Source organism: Populus nigra, chromosome 1, assembly GCF_951802175.1.
Source record: "Populus nigra chromosome 1, ddPopNigr1.1, whole genome shotgun sequence".
In the NCBI taxonomy this organism is placed as follows: Eukaryota; Viridiplantae; Streptophyta; class Magnoliopsida; order Malpighiales; family Salicaceae; genus Populus; species Populus nigra.
In genome coordinates, this window is record NC_084852.1 from 44,897,017 (window position 1) to 44,917,158 (window position 20,142).

At 33.6% G+C, this 20,142-nt stretch overlaps 1 protein-coding gene, 1 long non-coding RNA gene, 1 other non-coding gene and 1 pseudogene across 3 annotated transcripts; 1 reads left to right on the top strand and 3 right to left on the bottom strand.

Moving 5' to 3' along the window:
- Positions 1 to 1,621: 1,621 nt before the first annotated feature.
- On the bottom strand, positions 1,622 to 2,149 carry LOC133688646 (uncharacterized). Its single transcript, XR_009841184.1, has 2 exons — positions 1,940 to 2,149; positions 1,622 to 1,862 (listed from the first exon to the last, which is right to left on the bottom strand). It is a non-coding gene; the product is annotated as an uncharacterized LOC133688646 (long non-coding RNA).
- A 6,294-nt stretch (positions 2,150 to 8,443) lies between these two features.
- LOC133682318 (putative pentatricopeptide repeat-containing protein At5g13230, mitochondrial) lies at positions 8,444 to 12,048 on the bottom strand (annotated as a pseudogene).
- Positions 12,049 to 14,214: 2,166 nt separating this feature from the next.
- LOC133681216 (small nucleolar RNA SNORD36) lies at positions 14,215 to 14,298 on the top strand. Its single transcript, XR_009836465.1, has one exon. It is a non-coding gene; the product is annotated as a small nucleolar RNA SNORD36 (small nucleolar RNA).
- Positions 14,299 to 16,728: 2,430 nt separating this feature from the next.
- LOC133701622 (protein TIFY 9-like) lies at positions 16,729 to 19,816 on the bottom strand. Its single transcript, XM_062125607.1, has 6 exons — positions 19,565 to 19,816; positions 19,269 to 19,458; positions 19,091 to 19,178; positions 18,851 to 18,959; positions 18,686 to 18,743; positions 16,729 to 17,251 (listed from the first exon to the last, which is right to left on the bottom strand). The coding sequence occupies exons 1-6, from the start codon at positions 19,668 to 19,670 to the stop codon at positions 17,215 to 17,217; spliced, it is 588 nt and encodes a 195-aa protein (XP_061981591.1). The 5' UTR covers positions 19,671 to 19,816; the 3' UTR covers positions 16,729 to 17,214.
- Positions 19,817 to 20,142: the final 326 nt, after the last annotated feature.

The following is a 20,142-nucleotide window of genomic DNA, read 5'->3' on the forward strand; positions in this document are numbered from 1 at the left end:
GCATAAGATGTTTTCCTTGGGGGTTTTCTTAAAGAGAATGAAAGAATCCACATTTGATATATATATATATATATATATATATATATATATATATATATATATATATATATCAAAGTGGGTTTCTCTGTATCCCACTTTGAAATGAATATTCCAGCGTTCTAAACAAAATATATAAAAAAATATTACAAACAAATAAATTACAGTGAAGTAGGAAAATAGTAATTAAATATTAGACCAATACACTTTTTTTATTAGATCAGAGCTCGGGAAATTTAATCTTTACTTAATAAGAGGAATGTTTGTGCTTAAAGTTTTAAATTTCTTTTTTACAATAAAAGTATTTGAACTTGAATCCTAAAAAAAAAAAAACTCTAGTGTTAGTTGAACTACGTCTTGACACTTAAAATTTTTAATTTTTCAATTAGTTATTACTTCATAAAAGATCCAACTAACTAAAAGACTTATTTAATATGTTGTCAAAAAATCATTTCAACCCCCTCAATTGAAGAACCAATATATAATTCATATTATTTTTTAATACATCTTCTTAAGTGAAAGTTTTTTGAATTTAAAAATTGCACATAGTCATACTACTTTGTGTTTACTTTCTATAAAATATAATAGAGGTGGAGGTGGTGAGATTTGAATTTGTGACCATTTGGTCAACAAGGTTCTAATATCATATCAAAAAATTATCTCAACTCAATAATTTAAACTATTAATTGAAATCCCATAATATAATTTATATTATTCTGTAACACATATATCATGAAGCCACACTTGGAAAGATTATCGGTGTTTACATTAATTAGTCAAATATTATATGAATTGGACAATATATAATCAACTATTAAATTCAAGAAAGCTATTGCTTATGGTAGTTAGGTAAGAGATCCAATGACAGTTAATTCATAAGTAAGTAATGTTAAGTAGATAAAACACATATATGAATTCAAAGTCGTTTAATTATTATAATAAATAACCATCAGAAACCATTGATAATTATCCTCTTAACAAGTGACTTAGAAAAACCACTAGCCTTTTTCCTATTATAAAAAAGGTAGAACAGCATTTTTGTTCTTGTTCTAACAACAACACATGTTTTTATGTGCAAATGTTCAGGAATCTATATATGTTTGATGCGAGTGATTTGTGCAGTTGTTACATACAAAACCAAAGATCACATCAAATCACAACATCTACGGTTGTCTAGCTTTTTGATAATCAATTGGAAACTAATTATTATCGTTCAATTATATCATCATTTCGATTTGTCTTTTTCTATCTAGAAGTTAGAGATTAGCATCATTGTCGAGCTATATGCATAAAGAAAAAATTATATATGAAGCACTTTCAATATAATATATTGTTTCTCTCATTCAAATAAAAGTGATATCTAGTATAATAAGTATTATCTATATATAAATTTCACCCTTTTTTGTAAATTAAAGAGATCTAATAATCTTTTTACACAAAAGTACTCACCGGTGGCGGTGGATTGTAATCACATGAGTTTTGAGCTGATAAAACTATAGTCCCAGTTACAAGCATGAATCAAAACCATGTACCAAACGCACCTCTAGGCATTCATAATTAACCTTTTTCCCTCTAGCATCATCAATTTCCACAAAAATATATGTATAATTCAACGTAAATGAACATCGATCCATGCACATAACAACAACCAGCAAGGCAACTAGAATTCATGATGACATCCCTTGTGAGATATTGGAGTGGGTAATTAGAGGCCTATGTATAGGTATAAAACCTAGACGATTTAGACTAATTATATTCTACATAATGAGCAAATATCCATGCACCTCCTCTGTCATTTCTCATAAATAAACAAAGGAAATCAGTCCCTGAAAAGAATCAAACATGCAAGCTGATTAATTAACCATTGAACAGTTCTTGTGTGAGGAAGCTCTCAGAGAAATACCTTTTGTACTGGGGTCAGTGTTCCGCACCGTTAAAACTCAGTCTTGAAAGCTTGGGCTCTGCGTCTTTCCCAGTTTATAACAAACAATGATGATGATGACCACCACCCTCAAAAACAATTATTACTTTTAAAAAATAAAAATACTTACCCAGAGCAGGGATTCTTATATATAATTCTAGGGTGACTGATGGTTCAGGATAAGGAGCATGCAGCCTCGGTTTCCCCACGCCAAAAACAGAACAAGCAGCCATGGGGGTCCATAAAATTCCACGCTCTTAATTCTTATTTTTTTTTCCTAGTATTACTTTCTTTATTTTTTATTTTTGCATGGATGTGCGTGGGCCTGCTTCTATGTGGGTCCCAAATCCCTGACTGCGCGTGCAAGGCCGGAGTTCATGGGGGCTCCATTGTGGTCCCCACTTTAATCAACACGTATTCTTCTCCGCTTTTATATGTATATATATTATTTTCTATTGCAGTTGCCACCGTCCTTTTTTTTATTTTTGTTTTGGTTTCTCTCCTCCTTTACTAATGAATGATCCTCATTTCGAGCACACACCTTACGAGGTTAATTAATCAAATACATGTACTTTGTTTTTCTTTTTAAATAAAAAAAAAAACTAGGTAGTAGAGTGCCGAGATATCAAAATTACATTTTGTTTCTATGCGCAACATTTGAACTTTGTGGGCAGAGGGTGGCCCATGCATATCCTAGTTCATGTGGGGGAGGGAATATGATCTTGGCTTTATTAATGATTTTGGAACATGAATGGATTTGTCATGGTTGAGTCACGTCGACGTTTGATTTATCATCAAAATGTAATAAATAAAAACTTACAACTAGCTAAGAAAAATAAAATGTGTGTGTGTGTGGCAACGGGAGTCTTTGCCAAGATGGCTCCGCACTTTGAAGGTGCACAACCTTTTCATAGCATTGTCTTGTGACATAGCATGGCGTACGTGTACACCTCCCACTAGCTATTTTGATGAGATGGATCATCTTTGATATGGTCAGTCAATAATATCCAGCAACGTATAATCAAATACACAATGAGCAGACGTTCAGGAAAAAGTAAGAGGTCAGCATGCCTTTTCTTTTTTTTTTTCCTTCCTTGGATTATAAGGTTAAGATCTTAATTGTATGGCATGAGATGTTATTGTGAGAAATAAAATTTGTGGTGGCTTTTTAAAAAACTTAAATAAGTGACTAATTGACTGTTTCAATTAATGTGCAAGGCAGGATTAGATGGCTGCAATTTTAAAACTTTTGATTTCATTTGTGACTTCAAGTCAATGCAAGAGTTATCTGATCGGATATTCATAGACTTGGAGGTTGTTCGTTTTTTTAAGGCGACAGCTACCTGTTTATTTATGTCTATGAAGAATATTCGAGCAAGAGAACTCCAGCGGGTTGATGTTATCTGTCAAATATGGTTCCCTTTTTTCTTCCCTTAATATTTACGTCCATGTAATGTAACTTCAGAGCATGGTCAAGAGCTAATTAAAAGTGGTTTTCAAGGAAGGAAGAAAATTCCTTCAAGTCATTCCTATACAAATGTATACAATCTCTTGAGAAAGTGCTGTTTTTTAGGTGAAAACAAGCTTACGAGGGTAATGCTAATCGGAGAAAGAACCATCTCAACTCTCCACCCTCCGCACACCAGAGAGGCAAAAAAAAATGTTGGGAAGTGTTAAATATGAGACTTCATGGATATGAATTGTCAGATTTTACCCTAGGGCGGCCATCTCAACGACAAATGATGTAGATACTGTTGCCATTGTGAAGCTTCGTTACAGTACTGATGGTGTAGCGGTGAGAGAAATAGGGTGGGCTAATAGATAAGTTAACCAAGAGCCCACGCTAGCGTTAAAGAGGTTTCCATAAAGGAGAAACAAACGGGGAAATTGTGAATGTTTTCTCCGCTTGCCTTGTTAGTTAATGGCAGCTTGCAGGACCACCAGCCTGCACATGGCTCCTGAAATAGTGCATCCTTTTTCCATGTTCTAATTATTCTGGTGGCCGATGCTAAGCTTGCCAGAATGGCTAGTTATTTATAGTAATAATAATTTTGTAAGGATAATAATTAGGCTGTTATCCATTCAATATTTGAGACTCTCAGACGGCTTTAGCCATGAGACACAGGGAGCAAGACGTTTACTAAACCAGCCCTCAAGATCACAAGCTGAAAGAGAAGGACCAGAATATCTCGCAGTGAGATATATTCCACTCCATAACATATGGTTTCTCTGAGTCACATCACTTTCCTGGAAAAACACGTCAAACTGAGAACAATCAAGGAACAGATGAAATTAAAATTCTTGGGTTATCAATCATATGCTTTAAAATAACTAATATGAAGTCATTGAGGAATCATTTTACTCGGTGATAATCTTACTTGTCAGTTCGTGTTTGTCCTTGCTAATTCTGAAAGCAAGGTGAGGTCGTTTTCATGAACTCTCCAACAAGGATAGCTTCCTACTTTTTATCATTTAGAAATGTCTCGAGAAATTTAGTCCAAATGAGGGACGCTCTATTCAATCTTGCATAGTTATGGATATAAATGTGATTTAAGCTCTACTCCACTTTCGCACTCTTGTGAGATAGATGAGACTAAAAAATTATGGTTAGTAAGACGAAATTGAAACCAAGTCAAGTGGTAATTCATGTATCCATTGACATGATTAGTTTAAACCAGGGGATAGTGGGAGAAATGGAGCATCCAATCGTTATAGTTGGTTTGTCAATTCTATTCTGAAGCAAAATTCACCAACATGGGTTCCCTAATCTGTAAGTTTAACTATTGCTCTCTTAAGACTTTGTCAAGCAAAATGAGCTAGAAGTTTGCTCTAAAATTAATAAAAAGGAAAACCCAGTTAGTTCATTACAAGCTTTCAACAAAAAAAAGAAAAAAAACAAACAAATCTAGCTGCCTTGACATTTCTGGAATTGATATCCACCAATCTAATTTGATGCCTACAGGACAGACGATGGAAACCTTTATGATTTGAAATGTGAAGCACATATTTGAAAAGCCCTCTGTCTGTCTTCATGATGAGAAAACAAAGCACAGCGGATACCATTAGCTTTTGCAGAGTAACACAAATACACGAGTAATGGTAGTAGCTGTTCTGGACAAGGTAAAAATGGCAGCACTAGATATACACACATGATGTTAGCAGAACTGAGCTATTCAACCAATGGAGGCAGGGGCAAGTTAGAAAAGATAGTTCTCTTGGGAGATAATTCCAAGTCCAAAATCAACCACAAAACTGTAAGTGGGAATATGGAAATATCTGCATTACCATAGCCATTTCATCAAGTAAGAAATTGAGATGTAATGAACTTGTTATCATGGCAATTTTTCACCGTTCTCTATGGGCTATAACATGATTTGAAAGATGAGAAGGGATCTCAAGAGTCAAAACATTAATAATTTTAAGAGATTTATTTGGGACATGACTAACAAATCAGAAGTGCAAAGCAGTGCACCGAGGATTCCAATATCCAGAACTTTTCCAAAGTGACATGATGCCTACTATCATGTACGAGTGGAAGTATGAAACATTCAGATGCAAATTGCAATATAATAATAATTGCCAATATTCACACTCTAGAGTGACATATCACGAATATCATCCATAATGAATTTAGACAATGAAGGATCTGAATGAAGCATGAGCAAGGTTCCCAAGGACAAATGTTGTGGCCAACGAGCACCATATTCTCAGTTTAATCTAAACATTATCCAACTTGTGAATAGATTTAAATAAAGATTTCCCATTGGCCACAACTTTGAATAGAGTATGAAAATGATAGATGATGCTAAATTCATGGGAATGGCATGCTTGTCAAGAACTATGATTACAAATCCAAACATACTACGGAAAAAGCCAATAGCACATTATCACTGTGGAATACGTAGTATTCTAGTCACTCCTTGTACTGGCAACAATGATTATGAAATTTTGAGCAGACACGGTATGTGGACAATGTACTTACAGGGCCTCCACAAAGTATCACACGCATGGCAATTGGCTGTGTTCTTAATTGCTTCGTAATCTCTCTCCAATCTACTCATAACTATTTTGTAGCCACCACAACAAAAGACAATTAGCCTTTTCATTTCTAATTATATCATGCTCCCGTGTCTTCAAATTCTTCGTAATTATCCTATAAATTTGAATTTTGCTATTAACTTTCACAAATTTATATCTTTCTTCTCTTTTCTTTCATTTTCCTCCCTCCCTCCCTCTTCATTGACATTACATCTTCATCGCTACCATCGACATTACATCTTCATCACTACCATCAACATGCGCCCCCCCTTCACATTCTTATTCTTATTCTTATTCTTCTTTTTTCCCTTCAATACTCATATGGGCCATAACTGTTTAATTCATAAATATGCCCACACACATACAGTGCTGGGGAATTTCTTCATTTTTGTTTATTGCACAAAATAAACAATGACTTAATTCAACCAAGTCTCTCCAGGACACCTTCAATAATCAAAAGTAGATGATTTAACCAACATAAAACATGGACGATCCATGGTATCATATTTATGTAACAAAAGTTCGGAAGAAAAAACTCTAGTTGCAAATCGTCATAGCTGCTTTGGAAAAGACCATCGAAGGCGGTGCTTTGAAACCAACTTTATTATGTTTGAACAAAAAATGAGAGGCGATCTGTGTCCAAAAGCTTCAATAAAAACTTATTATAGTATTATTGTATACATATAGATCCCAACCACAAGAATGATTAAATATCTCCATCCACGAAACTTGCTTAGTGATAATACTTCTTTTTCTTCTTGTTTTTATGGCCTAAAATCAACTCAACAAGGAAAGTGGATACAGTTACCCTAATAAAACCTGGAAGATGCATCATGTACATATATCAAGGCAGTGCATCAAAGTACCAAGCTTCAATGTTACGAGTTCACAAGTTCTGATGATCAATAACAACTTTAAAAAGCAAACAAGATAAACACTTTCAAAACCAAAATTCTAAAGTTGAAGCATATTTCAAGAGAAAAGAGGCAGCTTACTCTCTTACCCTAGTGCAAGTTTAAAGTGTTTGTGTAAGTATATACTATATAGTCCCTCAGCAAAGACAGATGAGAGGCACTTTCATCAGCTAGACTAGTCAAAATAGGATGATCAGCGAGAAAATCCAAGAGGATCCGTCAAGCACTTTTCCTAGACACGCGCATCTTTTATAAAGCCACGTCCTTCTCAAAGGCAATAAATTTCTCCAGCAGATGTGAATAATTGGGGATGCATCAAATCAATCACTCAATACAGAGTTCAGAAGTTGCTAACTATCCTAAACCAAATTAAAAAACACCACTTCAAGAAGATCAATTAATATATTAACGGATATTTATAGAGTCGTACCTCCAAACCTCGCGCACTTCATTTTCTAGGGGCAAGAATCCATCCTTTGTGAATACTGAAGCTGCAAGAATATTTAAGGTCAATGATGAACACTCCAAATAACAATATCAGATTCTAACATCTTTTTTTCTCGTTCAGCTCTAAGAAAATTCAACACTTGACACTTTTGTGCAGAAAATGACAGGCAAAATTAAAGATAACATTTCCAATCATGATGCAAAAAATAATGCTTGAATTAATCCAGTCAGCCAATTAAGATAATAAATGAAGTTTTCAATTTATTAGAAGTAAAGCCCTTTGCATTCTAAATATACCGTTTCCTGAAACCCAATTATCATGACTACCAAATTGCTCAACTAAACATCACCTGCTAACTCTTGTTGATTTAGATGATTCTATTGAAAGCGTAAGAGTTCAAAACTTTTCCACAAATTTGTGCATCTTGTTGAGCTGCCAATTCTTACAACATAAATTAGCACACAAAATTGCCAGTGCAAAAAATTGGCAGTTCATTGTAATTAATAGAAAAAACAATCCACTGAGATACACTAGAACTAGTCCCTGTGCAAGATTAAGTCCTTCCCACATATTTCTAGAAAAAACAAATTATGCTATTTCATGGATTTAACTGGAAGAGTTAACTAACCATTAATTTCTCCGATCGATCTCATTTTCCTTGAATCCACACACAATTAATTTTGTGCATATAAGCTGGAGGCCACAGATAAGTATAAGGACAAAAATAGTATCATCCAACAAAGCAATTAGCAATTTTAAGAATGTGGTACCAAAAATAAACAAATTATTCACGCAACATTTGTTTGCATTTAGGAACATGTGTGTTTGTTTACAAATTAAATCTTATGATCGAACTCCCAAACTAAACTGTATCATAAAAAGTTAGAAGAGGTTGTTTCGCTATTTTTGTACCTTTTTCAGCTGAGCTGACATATGGCTGATGCACAACTGCATTTTAGTGGTCAGAGTTTAGCAGTGCACGGACATAAATTATTATGGATTTGCTTTCATGGCTATAAAGCAGAAAGTTTGGTCCTCCTAATATGCGAACCACCATGATAAGGAACTTTATCAAAGAGATGTAAATTCTAGCTCCAAAAAAAATCAAAATCTATATTTGCAAGTCAATCACCAATAGCCGACACAAGAGTAAATCCCCTCCTGAAAATGATGGAAATGGTTCCTATCTCTGATAATGATATCTCAGCGCACAATCTTTGACATTTATTTTATTGCAGTATGACTGCCAGCACATATACGGAGATTCTTTATAATGTGAACATGGCATATGGATGGAGTTCTAATTAGACCATATGCTAAAGCTAGTCTTTCACTGTGGACCCACAACCACTGTTCCTTATCAACATCGTCCACATCAAGCAAAACAGAACTACAATCAGGAACATGACCTTCATTCCTGGCTTTCACGTTCAACCACTCCAGCATCCCCTTAATCATTTTCTGTGAGGATGTGAAATGTCTCCTACAGAGAAATAACGAACCCCACCGTGGTTCACAATCCAACTTAGGCCTGGTTCTTTCGTGACTCCTTTCCATTTCATGCTTTTCCTAATGGAAGCCACATTTCCCCACTTTCTTGCATTAGCATATATGTTTGACAATAATGCATATGTTGCCTCATCTTCTGGTTCTATCTCAAGAACACGCCGGGCAGAGATTCTTCCAAGTTCAACATCATATGAACGACACAAGCGCTGAGTAAGGACCGCCACACCATAACACTAGGCTCAAATGGGATTTCCTTGACCAACTTAACAGTCTTATCAAGATGACCCAATCTCCCAAAAATCCAAACCATACATGTAGTGCTCTGCGCATGGTTCAATGCCATAATCTTCTATGATAGATTTAAAATAAGCTTGTCCTCTATCGAAAAGTCCTGCATTGCTACATGCTGACAGGATACCAACAAAAGTTACCTTGTCTGGTTTACACTCTGTTTCCTGCATCAATTCAAAAGCTTTTAGAGCTTCCCTACATAGCCCGTGCACAGAATATCCTGCAATCATAGCACTCCACGACACTTGATCACATTCCCTTAGCATGTTAAACACTAAAAATGCATCTCTAATGCTTCCACACTTGGCATACATATCTATCAAAGCATTTCCAACCACAGTGTTCTTGTCATAAATAGTTTTCACTAGCAATGAATGACTCTGTCTGTCTGGTTCCATGGCAGCAATACCAGAACATGCATGGAGCACACTAGAGTATATCACTTCCGATCCCTGAACTTGGCATTCAAGCATTTCTTTAAACAAACTCAATGCCTTCTTACCATTGCCTGCCTGCACATAGCCAACAATCACCCTATTCCAACTCACATCAGTACAATTTCGAGATTCCACAAACAGTTGCATTGAGTTCTCCATTCTTCCACATTTTGCATGCATGTCCATTAGAGCATTTGAATACAAATACATTTGTATCTAAACCAACCTTAACTATATGGTAATGGATTTGCTTCCCGAATTGCAAATCCACCAAGCTCGCAAATGCTTGCAGCAAACTAGCAAGCGTAATCTGATTAGGAAGCACCAAACCTTGCCTCATCTTGCAGAACAACGCAATGGTCTCTTCACTATGCTCGCTTTGGGCATACTGAGCAATCATAAAACTACAAGGAATCACATCACCTTTAGGCATCTCTTCAAACACATGTAAAGCATCATCAACATCTCCAGACTTAATATACAAGTCCACAATTCAACACCGAAAAAAAGTTCTTCCACATAAGATGTTTTAAAAGCATGTCCATGTACAGCCTTTCCAACATCAAACACCACCAACGCAACACAAGCCTTCAACATACTCGCAAAAATAAAATTATTTGGTTTAAACCCAACAATTCTCATCTGCAGAAAAAAAAATGCTTCAAAGACTCTTCAAAGCACTCATTCTCCGCATAACAAGTTACCATCCCAGTCCAAGAAACCATATCCTTACATTCAATCGCATCAGCAACTTGTCTTGCACATTCAGCATACCCACAAACAGAGTAACAATCAATCAAAGCAGTACCCACAAAGGCGCAAGCTTACAAACACAAGCATGGACACTAAACCCCGATTCAGTACACTCAGCAATAACAAGCAACTTCAAAACAGTACTAAAAACAAAAGGGTTAAGCTCATGACCTTCTCCATGAAACCTAGAAAACAACCAGATAGCATCGTAAGATCTAAAACGCTGATTATAACCTTGAATCAAAGTAACAAACGACACCGTATATCTCTCAGGCATTTCATCGAACAGCATAGCTGCATCAGCCTATGAGTCGTATCGTACATAGAAAATTAAAAGAACGTTGTTCGCACACAAGTCCAAGAAATTTCCCTTCTTTATAATCTCACAGTGGAGAGATTTTCCGGTGGTGTCGTCACCCTATTGGATACAGCTTTGAAGTAAAGAACCGTATTTGTAAGTGTTGGTTTTACACTGATTTGGAATTGGAAATTGTAGTGTTTAGAGCGAAGCAGTGTGATCATGCGCTTTTGTTTTTTGTTAACAAAAAATTGAAAATGGTAAATGGAAGGAAGAGCATTATGTTAAACGGCTATGGTGGAGGGAGAGATACCCGGCGTTTTGAAATGAATGGGGTGACTGAGATCCGACCCCTAGTTCTGTCATGCCATTTGGCAAAACGTACCGTGTGGTCTGTGCCGTGCTGGGCCACCTCGTTTTTTGGCCCCCTCCATTATACTGCCTCATTTTATTACGATGTTTACTGAGCAATTTTTTGTTTAGTACAGTGATAGATAGTTTATTTTAAAAAACATTTACTTCAGGATATATTAAAATAAATATTTTTTAACTTTTAATATTCATATATTAAAATCATCATAAAAAATATTAATTTAATAATTTTTTATTGTAAACACACTTTTAAAATACACATAAACATAGTTTTGACAAAAGTAAAATCAAATTTATGCAATTTATTAACCTCGTTTATTATTTTCAAATTACATGTGCATTTGTAGCATTAATGATTGTGAGAACATGGTTTTCTTCGTCAGCTTAAGAGCAACAAATTGTAAGGCAGTCCCAAAATAAATATTCAAATGCATTAAAAAAAAATTAATATAGCAAAGAGGAGTGAAGGAAACAAACTAATTCCTACTATGATCATTTTTTATTTGATTTAGTTTTTTTTTAAAAAATAATCAAACCAAAATTTTAGAAGAAAAAACGAACAGAACCGAAACCTGTTCAAACAGACTGGTTTTGATTTAGTTTTTTAGGATAAAAACTGGTTCAAATCGGTTTGGCTTTGTTTTTTCAGCTTTAGGCTTATAAAATCAAACCGAACCGATTAATTTTTTTAAAATTTTTATTTATTTTTTCACAATTTGATTTTTTCAATTAATTTTTTTAGTTTAATCACTTCTTTAATATTTTTGCTCGATCACTCATTCCTACTAAAAGAGGAGGAGGTGCGAACCTGCTTTTTCGGGGAGGGAGGGCACGCCTCCTCTCTAAAATCGTGTCTTAGTCCATCTATTTCCTCCCTTCTCAGAGAGTTTCAGTATCCTGCCTTCTATGCATGTTTCTTTCTCTCTTTTTTCCCAACTTACACACTCTTCTAAATTTACTTCCAAGTAAGAGTTGTCTATATTTTCAGCATTCTCCATGATTGAAGGCTTGTTCATTTCAGCATTCTCCATGATTGAAGGCTTGTTCACGTGAAAAGATTTCATGGAGAATATCCAGAAAGAAATCATCAAAAGTGAAAAAATTTACGGAAGTTTTTCACATAAAAGTGAAGAGAGTGTGTCCTGATCAAGGGAGAGCAAGCGGGCATCTGCTCCAAAGACGAGCAGGTGCGCGCCCGCTCCAAAAGTGAGCGGGTGTGCATCTTGAGTAAATATTTATGCTCCTCTTGTGTGATTCGTGTTTGTTTTTTTCTATTTCTCTCCAAGATATTTTCACATTCCTAACTTATCTTTTGAACCAACACTATATCTGGTATTCATTTTTTCGGTTTGGCTCGTACATAGAATATTTGGTATATTTGGAAATGTAATATAAGGTATTTTTTTAAAAGTATTTTTTAATTAAAAAAATATTTAAATGATGTTTTTTAGTTTTTTTTTTATTTTTACATCAAAATCATTGAAAAACACCTAAAAAATCAATTAATGCCTATTCAAGTAAAAAATAATTTTAAAAACATTTTAAAAAACAAATTATAACACAAAAACCAACCCTATCTTAATTTGAACTTGATAGCTTTTAATTATAAAAGTCTATTCCACACTAAAATCCTTTAGTGCAGTTAGTGTATTACCTATCGAAGTACTCTGGTCTATGTTAAAGATTGTTTCACATAGATAAAATATGAGATTTCTTGTACTTTATGTATAGTGGAAAGTTGAATAATCATAAATAAATGAAACCTAACAAAATAATATGAGTTTAACCTAGAAAAAAGTACAATTGTATATTAGTATCTTATGTAAATCTAAATATATATTTGCTACGCATGTTTGGATTTTTATATGAATTTTAAATTTTAATTATAAATTTTCCATAATATATAAATATAAACTAAACATTCATGATGACTGTTAATAATTTTGACTGGTCCTATTTGTTTTTGCATTTCAAAAGTATTTTTGAAAAAAATTAAATTTTTTTTATTTTTTTCTTTACTTTAATTTTAAAAAAAATTAGTGTTTTTAAATCATTTTAATGCGTTGATATCAAAAACACTTTAAAAAACAAACCACAACTACACTTTCAAACAGATTTATAAATATTATTATCACATCGCTACGATAACATTGCATGTTATGAGATCAATAAGGCAAAAATCGTTGAATATATCCATATATTTGTATTAATTATTTATTTTCATTCATTTGTTTTAAATATAGAAAATTAATCCTAGTGTTCTTTGAATTTATTCAATTAATCCTTATTTGTTATGAATTCAAGAATTAACCCAATAATTGATTTATATCAAATCTCAACTTTACTATACTATATGTGGATACGATATTGTTAAATATTTTTTACTTATGAGATATCTAAAAAAATTTTATATTCTTGTAGGGCCTATATTATCAAATAAATTATTTTAGAAAAACAAATTGATATATTAATAAATTATTGTTAAGATAATTTATATGGTAATATATGTTCCGCATAAACATAAAAAGCCATCTCATAATAGAAAGTGTTTAATCCCACACAATTAGCATGCACATTTAACACAAAGATTTTAAAAGAGTTATTTATTGAAGTAATCAAATTAACATATTCAAAGAACATGAAAGTTAATCAAATGAATTTAAGGAACACAAGAGTTAATTGACTAAATTGAAAATACAAGGATAAAAATAAATAAATGACACAAAAGCAGGGCTGATTTCGAGGGTTTTTCCATCACAGGTAGCTTAAAGAGGCAATCGACGGACATCCTATTTATGTTCGACTGCTTCAATGAAAATATTGGGACGCTAATTTGATTTTTTTTAAAAAAATAAAGCTACTCAAGCTGACGTTGTCCTTTTTTTTTTTTTGGAAACGACATAATCCATGTCGAGGCGCCTGGAAACAGCTGGCGTTGAAGTTGTAAAAGCAAACGGCGTCGGTTTTGAGTTTGTTTTGGTGATTAGGGTTTCGGGATTCTCCCTAGTCTATATAAAGCACCTTATAGCGACCTCAGACGCGTCCTGGGAGGCTGATATGCTCAGGGTCAACAAGTTCTCGTTCTGTGTTATACTTTCTATTATGTTTGTTTGTCTGATTTGATCCCTTCTTGTGTAACTTAGCTGCCTGTCTCTCTTTTACGTGGTCTTGATTTAATACAGGGAAGGTGAGGATCTGAGCAGATGATGAAATTTCTAATACTTTGAATGCTGATTAATCCATGACGCTTCAAAATTCGAGCTTTTTAAAACTGATGCTCTTTTCATCATCCTCACTCTTCAGTTTTGAGTTTATTTCTCCCACTCCGTCCCTCTCTCCAGAAAGGGAATCGAATTAGTTTTCTTGCTTGTTTTCTACCCCTTTTTTCCAATATTTTTGCCTTTTTTTCTTGTCATTTATTTAATTATTCGATCCCAGCTTCGACAGAAGACAGGGTGTGCGCTCGTTTAATGGAAAACAGGCTTTAAATCCATGCACTGACCAGTTTGGTGGCAGTAAATTACTGGTGATTGTCTATATTTTTAAAAGTAAAGATCTTATTCTGCTCGACTCGTGATGGATCTCGCTCTGTAAATTAACCATAGATAAATTGATCATAAATCTGGCTATCTGTGTTCAAACATGGATTTATGTTCATGAATTAGTCGAAATTATCACCAAACTCGGTAAAAATAATCTATTTTTCTTAACTAAAAAGTGAAGTCGCCCAGATAGCTTGTGATCACAGGTTTGACTCTTGTGGCTAGTTGTTATGTAAATGGAAGCAGAACTGGGCTTGATGTCAATGGACACTGAGCTGGGCTTCTGATAAGCTTCGATATCATCGGTTTAGAACTGGAAATCCATCTACGAGATGGAAACATTAATAGAGAATTGATTTCAATTTTGTTACAAGTTCCTGTGTTCGGAACAAGGAAGAGTTGAATTGGAGTAGCTTTACTAGATTCCTCTGCAAAGCAGAATGGTATTTTTGAAAGAAAATAAAATTAAATGGAGTAAATTTCAATTTGGCTTTCACTACATGAATGCTTGCTTTTCAACCCCCCTCATCTGTCTATTTATATTAGGAATGGTAATGAAATAATGTATATAAATTTAAATTTCTTCCTCATATTTACGAGGCATCTTACTACCATTCAAAAAGTAAAGAGGAAAAATAAAAGAATTGAGTTTAATAAAAAATAGAAACCATGAAATTAAAAAAAAAAAACAAATGTCAATTTGAAAATAATACTTGTTTATTAACAAAAGAATTATATAATCAAATTTGAGAGGGTTAATTTCTTAAGAAATATCCAACCATATCAGCTTTAATTTTCATTTAACAACACCATTATCTTTTATTTTTGTAAAATTTAACCCAGATCCAATAAATCAATTTTACCACTCTTCTTAGAAACCGCATTAAAAAAAAACTAGTAAATTGAAACGGTGAATCAATTTGGATACAGACTTATTGCACGGTAAATTAAAACAGTGTAATAATTATTTTACTTTTCTCAATTAAAATCAATGAATTGAGTATTGAGGTTAATACATTCATTTTAAGGTATATTAATTATTACCGGATTGATTAGGAATAATATCTTTTTATATTTTTAAAACACAATAAAATAACTAAATTATTCTTAATAATAAAAGTTATTTAACTAATATTTGGAGTTTTTTTTTTTTACCTTTCAAAAAAAATTGAAGAACAATAAAATGATTAAATTATTTTAAAAAACAAAATTTATTAATTAGTGTTTATAGATTTTTTTTACTTTTCCTCTTTTTTAAGTTTGGATAATTTAATATTTTAATAAATATAGAATAAAATTTAAAAAATAAAATTGGTAGGACGTGACCGCTATGTTATTTGCAGTTGGTGTACGATTAATTACAACGGTCAAAGATAGTCACATTAATGTGGCTGGAACCATCTCGGGGAACCCTCCCTTACGTATGGCTTACCGATGGATTGGTTAACTATCACAGTGATCGGTGACAGAAATTAGGAGCCTCGTACAAAAGTAATCACACGTTTGGATCTGCCGGCACTCAAGCTCTTGCTTTTGCCGGTTAGCTAACCGGAAATGAATTAGGCTTGGCATCAATGTTGTTTACCTAAGTCCTAACGCACGTCAGACGTAGACATTAAAAATGTATGATGGGATGCACATTTATCATGCAGGTTTTCTTAGTTCCCTTTATCCTGCACGATCCACGAAAAAAGACTTGATGTTGACCAATGCAAGCCATCCGATCATTCCAAGATGAAGAAAATTACAAGACAAGAAACACTGGTACTGGAGAGGTTACGGGTGTTTTTCTTTATTATTTATTAATATAATTGTTTGTCTTCGTTTATATATATCTTAATTAATTTTATAAGTAATTATTAAAAAATATTATTTTCTAGATTACTTCGAGAAAAAAAAACGTATAAACATAAAACTCTTAACCAAACAAAACAAATATAAAGAAATCTCTAGAGCAGAGTTTCCCACGGCACCGTAAAATTATTCATATTAAAAAAAGGCCAAATAATTATTTTAATTGGAGCTAGTTGACCAGATAAGCACGTGATGTAAAGGCAAAGCAGTGCAGTGAAAGCAAAAGTAAACAATGGAAGCAAAAACACATGCTCTTGTACAATTTCTCCAATAAACAAAAACAAACATGGAAATAATGCATGGACAAAAGCAATCTATGTGATGAACAACCCACTAACGAAGACACGTGTACAAGTGATTTTGAATCTTCTTAGGACAAAAGAAAATCAAACAACCCACTAACGATAAAAGAGTCAGTAGCAGTGTACATGTGATTTCAAGCTTCTTAAATATAATAAAAAAATAGCCTCAAAGAGACACGAAGACCATAGGAAACTACAACGAAGGTGGTGAGCAACGAGTGTTTTGCCTGGTAGACAAGGACAATTAATAAAACGTGACTCCGGAAAAGAAATATGGACCCTACTAAGCCCATATAACACTAATAATAATAATAATAATAATTTATCTGTAGATTAGTACCACCTATCTTGTAGCCATCCGTCAAAAGAGGAAGGCCAATTAGAGGCAGACAAGGTGAGAAAACACAATTATTCTGGTAGCGTTTCTTGTCTCGTAGCCTTGAGGCCTAGCCTAGAATCAATAGGAGTCCTTCATGGTCTTCCGGCATTAAGAACGCGCTTAGGTGCTGCGAACATACGGGGACACCGAAGTCAACCTGCAAAAACATCAAAACCGCGTGCTATTTATTATATTACTTTGCAGACAGAAGCACACAAGATCTTTTACCAATTCCTATCTCCCCCTTCGTTATCTTCTTGCATTTTCTCGTATCCTATTATTCATCTTTAATTTTTATTTTAAATGAATATTTTAAATATTTTTAAATTATTTTAATGTACTGATGTTAAAAATAATTTTTTAAAAAATAAAAAATATTACCTTAATATATTTATAAATAAAAAATACTTTATAAAATAACTGTTATAATTTTTAAACACCAAAGTTATTAGCTGGGTTGTTCATAATTGATTGAGGGGTGCATCGGACGAAGATATCAATTGGTTTTAAAAATGTATTTTATTTAAAAATATACTGAAATAAATTTTTATTTTTAATATCTCCACATAATCTAAAATTCTAAAATAATAACTTTTCTAGAAAATCCGGCTGAAACATGGGGCAAACACCACCTAAACTTTTTCAAGACAATTTGGATGAGAACCATTTCACCCCTTGCCATTATACTCTCTTTTATTTGGTTGTTGAGCTACTATATCAATTCAAGAATTTAAGTGGCTGGACGACATGCAATAACAAATTTCAGAAATTGCAAAAAAATTAAAATTACATGGTTAATAAAATACAATATTTGTGGATTGGATGTTAATTAAAATATACTCCATCATTACTCAATGATAAATCATTCCTGTTGAAAGATGCCAACTGTTTGTTTACACCTAGATAATCACAGATTAAAATATAATCACATTTTTTGTTTAACTTGTTTTGAATGAGAAAAAACATTAAATTAATCTGATGTTCTTTTTTAAAAAAAATTAAATGTTTTGATATCAAAAATAAAAAAAATAATTATTTTTATGTATTTTTAATTTTGAAAAATACCATGTATAGGATTACCGAACACACTTGTTTATATTTGTCTTTTAGGGACCGTTTGGCACAACAATCGCACTACTGTTTCATCAGTTTTTGATTTTTTTAAAAAAATTGATTTTTGTGTTTATTTTATTGTTTTATTTTATTGTTTTGATGTGTTAATATTAAAATAAATATTAAAATATTAAAAAAATATTATTTTAAAGCAAAAAAACATTTTAAAATACAACATCATCTCAAACACCCTTACAAGCTTTAAACATTCAATATTCTTTAGGACAAGTCTTACAAAAAATCAGATAAGATTGATCTCAAGCTAAAATCTAAACAGATTGAAGATAAACATTAATAATCTCATCCTCATGTCTCTCCTTTATTCAAGAGATACTAAATATATTTCATCCCAAGCTTTTATTAATTTATCTAAAAACAAAATTGAAAGCAAACTAAGATGTGTGCAAAAGAACGAAAAAATCCACTTTTATTTTAATATCAAGCTATGGGGAAAAAAAATAAAAAGAAGGGAATCTACCTCCCCTTTCTTTTCTCCAAAAACCTCTGCAGTGATTTCCTCCTGGCAATTGGCAGATCTGCTCAACAAACCAGTAAATGCATCCGTTATCAGCATTAGCCATTAGAAAAAATAAATACGCCACACAAATTTATACACAGTAACAACAAATCAGCAAGCACTAACCTCCATCAAGGCTCTCAAAAAGCTGCTGTTGATCAGTTTTTGGATCAGTCATTGGTTCAGCACTGGTCTTGGAAATTCCCTTCTCGGCAAGCTTCAAAATGTTCTCCGCCTGTATAATAATTTAATCTCTTTTTAAAAAAATGGTCACTTAATAAAGGAAATAAACAAGAAACAGCAGGTGTGCATTGATATCAGTGTTTAAAAAATCCAAATGTTTTAGTAGAGTATAATTCTACTCACCTTGTGTCGAGGGACATTGAAAACGGCAACGGTTCCATTGTAGAAAATAGTCAAGGGGGCGGTTTCGGGAGGGATCATCATATTAGGCCTAAAATGTTAGAGAACAATACATTATTTTCATGCCGTGAATAACGTTAAACACCAAGAGATACATACAGTGGACAAAATAGCTGAGTACCTTGGGAGAGGAGAATAGAGAGGGAGAACAGGAAATGAAGGCTGTTCCTGTTTAGGAGTGGAAGGCACAGAGAATGACTTGTTTGAGAACTGATTGCCATTTTCCGGAGTAGTCTTGGTGGCAGCAGAACCAGAGGCAATCACGGATTTTAAAAGCTCAGGATTTATTTTCGAAATGGCACTCTGAATATCTACAAAACCCAAAAAGAAATAGCAAAAATCAGTTTTAACCCATAAACAGAAGAGCAGCAAAAAGGAATTATAATAAAGAAAAACCCAAAGAAACGGAAAACAGACCTCGAAAGCTTCTTTGGCGATTAAGAAACTTGGATTTGGAAGGTGACGACTTGTTCTCTTTACCCATGGCAAAAAAATCGAGTTCAACAGCTGCTGCTCTGGACATTTTTTTTTTTTCCCTCTCCTCTAAAACTGCTGAGATACTTTGGTGTTCTCCGGAGCACGCTGAGACGAAAGGTTTGGTATTTAAATTGGGAAATGCTGGTAAATGTCTTGAATCTTAAATGCAAGGGCGGGAGAGAGGGGGGGGGGGGGGGCAGTAGAGAGTCAAGTGGCTCCAGTTAGGTCTTAGGGTAATGAAAAATGCACGAGATTTGGTAGAGAGAGGCGTGGCAGTATAGACTATAGAGCATAGACAATTCTAGAGAGGGAGGAGATAGTGGGGTCGGCAGCCTCATAAAAAATGGCACACATCTTACACGAGGTTTCCGTGCCAGCAATAAAGGGTGCTGGGTACCGCTGCCAACTATTACAGTTTATACGTATGCGCAGGCTGTTGTTTGGTGGCATATTCAAGTCTGAGCATGGCCCACCTAGCCATCGATTCCCTTCTTTGGATTTCGATTTTCCGACGCCAC

What these genes read in the sequence shown, in the direction of transcription:
- LOC133701622 (XM_062125607.1), bottom strand. Translation starts at nt 19,670, where the DNA reads ATGTCCAGAGCAGCAGCTGTTGAACTCGATTTTTTTGCCATGGGTAAA. An exon ending in TCAATGTCCCTCGACACAAG is followed by an intron (nt 18,960 to 19,090) that starts GTGAGTAGAATT and finishes ATTATTATACAG; the next exon opens with GCGGAGAACATTTTGAAGCT. An exon ending in TTGGAGAAAAGAAAGGGGAG is followed by an intron (nt 17,252 to 18,685) that starts GTAGATTCCCTT and finishes ATGTTTTTGCAG; the next exon opens with GTTGACTTCGGTGTCCCCGT.